The following is a 7,508-nucleotide window of genomic DNA, read 5'->3' on the forward strand; positions in this document are numbered from 1 at the left end:
GTGAGTGCGGCCAGCCCACTGGATGAGGCTGGGAGCAACCTGGTCGAGTGGAAGGTGTCCCTGCCCATGGCAGGGGGGTTGGAACTAGATGATCTTTAAGGTCCCTTCCAACTCTAACCATTCTATGATTCTATGATTCTATGATAATGGCTGAGTAATTTGTGTAACTCCTGGATGCTTTGTGATGCACATGCTGTTTTGAGCAGTAGTCCTATATAGAAGAATAACCTATTGGATAAAGTGGCAGAATATGATAAGAGGATGAAGTTGTAAGATACACTTGATGTAGGGGAAAACAGCAATCCTGAAAATAGCACAGAATACAGTGAAACCACTTAGTGCCAGTGATGTCCCAGAGCCCTGCGTCCTGGAGGAACTGGAAAAGGCATCAGCAGGCCTTACGGAGGTACAATAAGATACAGGCAGTGTTCCCTGCCACCTAATTAACTGGCACACTAAGTGTGTAAGTCTAGGTTTATCTTAATTTCATGTTTGCTTTGCTGATCACCAGGAAACACAGCAGGAAGCAAATGGCCTTTTGAAAGAAACATGACTAATATTTCCTTGAGCAGACTCCATTTTAAACAACTAATGTTGAATGTAATACATCTAGCCACAGAGTACACCATAAAATGGCAGAGTACCAAAAACACATGATGCAGACTATGCCAGATCTATGCCAAAAATCTGTAATAGCTTCTGAAAGAAAAATGATGGAAAATATTCCAGTTCTATAACACAGCATAACAATGTTGTCTGAACATACCTCATAAGGATATACAACATGTTTGATAGTCCCCTTTTTATTACATTTTAAGTTCTCTGAATGGCGTTTCTGATCTGAGGTTCTTGTAAATCGAGACTAAACAAACGGAAAATATACAGTGCCTCCTCACAGATGAAATTCTGAGTCAGTTCACTTACCATTTTTTATTTCTTGTTTGATCACTTGAGGGTCTTTCATGGTGTCTGTTTGTGTATCTACTTGAAGGATCTGTAGACTTTTTAAAACACTGTTTTTTATTTATTTTCTGGTTCTGTTGCCCAGTATAGTTTGATTGGGGTGGAGAGAGAGGAGAGTCCAGCCTCAGAGTAAGTGGAGAGTAGTTCTCAACAAACCTGACTGGAAGTTGCAGCTGAGTTTTATAATAGAACATTCTTTGCAGAATTACCAGTGAAGCATCAAAAATAACTGTTAAAAAAAAGGTAAAAAAATGGGAAATTTAGAAAAAGGGTGGGGGGAAGCTCAACAAAAATCCCTATTTCTTCACATAAGAATTCAGCTCACAGGCACCAGAAGCTTCCAAATTGCTCTTTTCCCTGTGTTCCACTGATGCCAAAAATATTAGAATCACGTTAAGATCCCTGGATTGTAAATCAAGCATTGAGGCTTGGCTGTGGAAGAGAAATCTTATTTGAACATTAGCAGTCCACTGGTAACTCTGCCAGCTTTATTAATCTTATTTCACTTGTGACCTCAGACTTTCCATCTGAGTAAATCTTTATGAAATGCAGTCTCTCCCAATCGCTTTACCTTTTCAATAAATGAGATTCTTGTTTTCAAGGGGAAAAAATGCTAAAAGCCTGTAACTTTTTTCTTCTGGACCTGTGATCCAGCCTACTAAGTAATCTCATAATCTAAAGGTTAAATAACTTCATTTTGATGTCAGGTATGAGTTTTCTTGCTTTAAATAAGGCTTCTTGTTTTGTAGACCGGCGACAGTAGTCTTTAGCTAAAAGTGGTTTGTAATGGTTCAATCAAGATAGGTTGTGCATTTTTAAAAGTGAACTGAATTGCACTTTCAAAGCAGACTGACTTCATTGTTTACAATATCATAGGCTAGAAAGAATTAAAAAGTGGCGAAAAGAGTCCAGCGCTCTGCTGTCAATGCGTAGCAATCATTAGGGATGTTCCATCTTTTTTGCAACTGGAATGAAAATAAGTAGAAAGTTTATCTGTATTTTTAAATAAAGAATCGAGAGTTACGGAAGTATGGGAAACCTCATCTGGACTAATACTGCTAAACCTCTCAAAAGTCACTAGTGCTTCTCAACCATTTCTGTAATGAGGAACAGTGCTCCAATTAAAGGGTCCTTGAAAACAGTATTTGGGTGGGCGAGGGGACCTTGGCTGAGTGTAGACTGCAGGAAGAAAATGTAATTCCCTTAACTCTACACAGAGAGAGAATTTGATGGAGCTCCTGTTCCAGGAAGGGCTCACAATGTCAAGATCACACCTGCGTGCTTGAAAAGCTGCCTCTTGGAAGCAGAATCCAATCTCGTTGGCTACACGCAGCAATCTCCCTCAGCCCTGTTTCACCCGAGCTCGGGTGTTTTCTGGAATTATGTCTGGCAATGGGAACAGGGACAAGCTGATGGAAGGTTAGGGCTGTGATGTGCTGAGCTTGATCCAACTCCTATGAAATTGAGTGGGAGCGGGCTCGGCCCTTAAATGCAGGAAATATTTTATTGTGAACTATCTGCATGATAGTTGCCAGGTAGATCAATAAGCGCTTCCACTGCTTCCTGCTACTCACCTTTGATGAGCACTAGATTTATGACAAACCCACAAGCTAAAACCAGCTCATTTGGTCTGCCCTGACAGCAGCTGCTGCTGGAGATAAGAGAGACTTTATTGCCATAACTGGCTGGATAAGGACAAAGTTATCTGCACAAAGGTTAAGAAATGCAACTTTTTTTCAGGTCCCTAACCAATTTGCCTGTGTCTTCAGAGGAGCTCGCTCATGGTGCAGCTTTGGAGAGAGAGTGGAAAGGCTTGTTTATGCAAATATCAGAGAAAAATGAGCGAAGTTTATTTCAGAAAGAAGAAATACAGTATGTTTAAGGATTAACCTATGATGCTAGGTGATCTCTCTGTAAATCCAAACCAAAAATCTATGTGGTGGACAAAGAGCCTCGCGATGCTCTCAAGTACAGTCAGCTCTGGAGCATGTGAGCCTCAGGCACGGCTCTAGCAAAGAGGCCTGCCAGTATCTGCAGAGCTGCAACACCAGAAAGGGCAGCATCAAACATTAATACTGTCAGAAACATCAGTCGCAGTTGTGACACAAAACTGCTGCTACTTTTCTGTCTGTTCTGTACAAAAGAAGTAGTTTTTGGAAAACAAGAAAATAAAGTCCTCTGCCACTTGTATTTCTTTGCAGTGTCTTGTGTGATGGGGTGCAGCACTGAGCTGGTAAAAGGGAACATTTTTCTCAAGGCAGTGAAAATCAAAGTGTCGTAGTAATATTAGGGTGTGTGTGTTGTTGGCATAGCTGAACTGGGAGTCAAAAAGTTTGAGCTTCGCTCCACACACACCTCTCTGAGTCTCTGCTTGTTGCATGGCTTTGTCCTTTGATCGTTCCCTTCTCTCAGGTCTCTGACCTGTTTTATGAAACCCTGCAGGCTCCTTCAGGGTCAGTGGATGGGGCATGCTTTAGAAGTCCCAAATGCTGAGGAGCAGGGAGAAGTGAAGGAATTTGAGGGCAAGAGGACTGTGCCCTGTAAGGCTGCTGCTGGGCACCAGGCAGTGTTAGAACTGATGTATGTGCACATCGTCTGCTGAAACGGAGCTCATCATCTTCCTTGTTTAAAAAGGGGAGGGGACAGGGAGGGGAATGTATGTGGGAAAAGGAGCGGGAAGGGATGGTAATGCTTCCTTATTAAAAATAGGTGATGTCTTGTTTTGTGATGTTTGTGTGGTATCTGTGGCTTGGTTTCTGCTTACAGGCTTACATGCAGCCCCACTTGCTGGGAAATGAGTTCACACATTTAGAGTTTCCACGGAGGGTCCAGCGCAAGGAAGTTGGGAAGAGGATGCTCTACCGCGACTTCAACATGACTGGCTGGTAAGAATGTGTCCTTCTCAGCATGGGGTCAGCCTTCTCCCCAACCAAGGCCTGCTTTGTACGTGTCTGATTAGTGTAACTACATCAAACATGGAGGTGTATGCCTGTGTACTAAAGGGAAAGGTATTTCCTCCTTTCAGATTTGTGTTTCTTTCAGAAGCTAACGTTTTAAATAAGTTGACCTCCCTCCAGAGCCAATTCGTTTAACATATGAGCACTCAAAGTAGAGGAAATGCATAAAGGGGAAGACATGCCAGGGATCTCCTTGAAAGCTAAACAAGTTTGCTGTCTTGGAAGTAGCGTTTTACAGAATCTGCATCAGTTGGACTGTCATGCCTTTGCACTCTGAGGAACGCTTGCAGAAGAGAAGAGCTGCCTCCCACACTCCAGTGCAGCTGACCCCTGATTTGGGTAACCCTTGAGGAATTGTTTTACAGACAGGCTTGTCTGAATAAAAGTCACAGACAGCCTAAAATAAAAAGGCTTGAATGAACAGCATTGACCTAATGAATACAGGAAGAAGATGAGTTATTTCTCTGGCTAAATTTCTTCCCTGTTTTGTGTCAGTTCAAGAGGTTCCTTCTCAAGTGACTCCCATTCACTCAGAAAAGCGCTAATCCTTGCTGTTGTATGCTCCTGTGTGTGACCTGTAAAGGCAAAGGCCCTGTATATGCAAATGGTCTTCAGATCCATGCTGTTCGTGGTTGAGCAGCTTAGCAAATACCCTTTCAGGAAGGGAAAATATGGAAGGGGTTAAAAAGCCTGAAGTCTTGTAGGTTTGGAGACTTGGATGCTCACATGCATCTACAATCCACATGCTTCTGATTTGTACCATACTTTATAGACCATAAATATAATGATGTTTTAATGGCAGAATAATGACCCAAGTTTAATATTATCTGGAGTGCAGAACATGTTAATCTGGGAATAACACTCATTGTCCATCATCTTGAACAGCTGCTAGTAGAAATATGCAGTCTCACCCTGAGAACGATGACTTCACATTTTAAAAAGGCTGTAGGCATGAGCAAAAGAATAGGAATAGAATAAGAACATTGGATCAACTGAGGACTTCAACAGTGGAAAACATTTGGAAGATGGTGAGACATTCTCCCACTTTATGCAAAGGGAGGTTTCTTATTAAACTTCTGGATGCCTCTGAAGGCATCAGTAAAGAATGGCTTCATGCAGACTTCCAAAAGCTATTTATCAAGATGTGAGATACTACTGGGGGAGGAAAGGGGAGGAAAAAAAAAAACACCAACCAAAAACAACTCTAAATTTTGGGGAGAGCTACAGGAGTATCATGGGCCAAGAACTTCCTGAGAGGACGGTAAGAGCAGAGTTCTTTCACCATGGTTGGAAGCCAGAGAGGGTTCATCCATGTTTGTGGGAGCTGTTTTGCATTTCCCCACTTTGTTAGTGGTCTGGAAAAGAAATTATCTTAGAATGGTTGAAGTTGCGCATTGTCACTGGGCATGGGCATCACAGTGAGCCAATTTGGTGTTGATAAATATCAGTAAAGCATAAAGAGGGAAAAATTACTCTTTTTCACACTAGAGGTGAAATGAACTTGAGAGCCATGTCAAAAAGCTGAGTGAAGTTCTACTTACTATGTTTGGGGTTTTTTCAGTCAAAATGACTAGCTGGATGTTGGGATGCATACAGGGTTGGAATGGTTTAAAAATTAAAGAGATGAGTTCATATATCAGTTTGTACCTCATTTGTGAATCTGTGCATAGCACTTCACCTTATTCAAAATTATTATTGCATAGCTAATACTGTTTGTCATTAGAAGAAAGACAAATAAGAAGGAATGCAAATTTGAAGTGTAGAATAATGAGTAAGGTAGAAGAGCTTGGGTAAGTCTAAATGGATGGCAGATTTGATTCAATGTATTGTTTTTCAGTACTGGAGTGTGTACTCTTAGCATATGGCAGGGGGGAGAAGAGAGTTGCTCTTCCCATTGATTTTTCTGAATTTCCTGTAGTGTTGGGATGCATGTTGATCCAGTTACAGATTCTAATATGGTCAGTGCAAAAATTACCACGAGTTTAGCACAGATATGCCTAGCTGTAAGCAGTTACTCTGGAATAAATACTTAAATTGTGACTTGAAAGCTCAAGTCTGAATTCACCTCAGTGTTGTCCTAGAAAGGGCTGGCCTGTGCCAAGCAAAAGCATGTGGAGACTGTGAGGAGGCTACCTCTCCCTGCTGTTCTTTTTGACTTCTGGCTGGAAGTGGAAAATGGGGGCTATCTTTTTGTCCTGAATGAAAGAATCAAAATCTTTTAGCTGCTCCATAGCCCACAGCCAGTGCATCAGTTAGTTACCTCTTTGGGTTTTTTTGCTTCAGGACAATGAAATGGTGAGGGAATTGCTCTACCAGCATACATTTATCTAAATCAAAGCCCTTATAAATAAGGATCCATTTCTTTTTGCAGGGTGTTTGCCCAAGGGAGCCTTGTTTTCCATCAAATTGTGTGCAGTGATCTCCTTAGCAGAGGAGAAGCAATCTGTTTCTATTTATCCGAAAGTCTGAGTCAATTTTGATAGTTGAGACTGTGGACAAGACATTAGATTTCCAGCTTGGTGGGCCCTCAGAGATGGTGGTTTGAGGTGGCTGGTGTTTCACAGTGGTCATTTTCTACTTCAAGGGGGTTGCTTCTATTTTCTTCCCTTTCTAATTCCTACATTTAACTCATGTATCAGGACACAGCAGCCAAGGACATGTCTGTTCTGCATTTATTTCTAGGGACAATATCTATCATGAAGAATAAATTAACATATATATTCCTTTTCTAGAAGATGTCAGTGTACAAAGCAGTGGCTGGCCAAAGCTCCATCTAAAATGCTGCCAAACCTTTATCACTTGCAATGCAGAAGATCAATTGTCTGACCCTTTTTTTGGTCAGTGACTTCACTGTGTGTTGACATTTGCATATACATGTAGAGATGTGCGGGTGATGCTGGGAAGAAAAAGCCACTCTTACACTTAATTACTGAATCCTATAGTGAGAGGGCGCAAAACACTCTCTGCTCTGATGTTGCCTCGGGAAGATGAACTGTTTATTTTAAAATTCAGGACACTTTCTGTGTTTTCTATTAGAAGCTGTATGATTTTTCCCCCCCTTAATTTTTACTCTTCTCCTGTGCTCTGGAGCTTTTCAGTTTCTCAACAATGGCTTGGTTTGCCCAGCTTGTTTGGATTACAAAAGGTTATTGTCTTTGGGTCTGTCATAATGCATTTGGCTTTTTTTTCTTTTCTTTTTTCTTTTTTTTTTTTTTCATGTGGAGTTTCCGCACTGGCTTTGTCTCAGCAGCCCACAGTGGTAGCAGAGCTGCCAAGTTTCCCCACAGCATTAGGACAACCACTGATCCAGCAATGTGTACTGCATCACTAGTCCAGGCTGCCTGCAACTGCTTTGAGACCAGCCTTTCCCTTCTCCCTTCGGCTCTCCCACCCTTTCTCCTTCCTCAGCAGTGGCAGTTGGGATGAGGAATCCTCTGCATTAAACGTACCTAAAATAAATCCCATTTGGGGGGAGCTGACTGTGAGCTGCTCCTCCTGCACCCTCGCCCCACATGCGCTGTGGTTGAGCAACCATTGCAAAACGTGTACTGTAGCTGGCAAGGCATCTTAAGAGCTGTGTCTCCTGCT

General features: G+C 41.9%; 1 protein-coding gene across 1 annotated transcript in view; it reads left to right on the forward strand.

Annotated features, from left to right (window-relative positions):
• PPM1H (protein phosphatase, Mg2+/Mn2+ dependent, 1H) overlaps nt 1-7,508 on the forward strand; it is a gene marked incomplete at its 5' end in the record, with an annotated part of 68,351 nt that overhangs the window by 35,721 nt on the left and 25,122 nt on the right. The window contains one exon of the mRNA XM_010154409.1: nt 3,730-3,848. Within this exon, the coding sequence (XP_010152711.1) occupies nt 3,730-3,848 (119 nt within the window). The remainder of the gene's footprint in view (nt 1-3,729; nt 3,849-7,508) is intronic.

This window comes from Eurypyga helias, unplaced genomic scaffold (assembly GCF_000690775.1).
Source record: "Eurypyga helias isolate BGI_N326 unplaced genomic scaffold, ASM69077v1 scaffold10526, whole genome shotgun sequence".
In the NCBI taxonomy this organism is placed as follows: Eukaryota; Metazoa; Chordata; class Aves; order Eurypygiformes; family Eurypygidae; genus Eurypyga; species Eurypyga helias.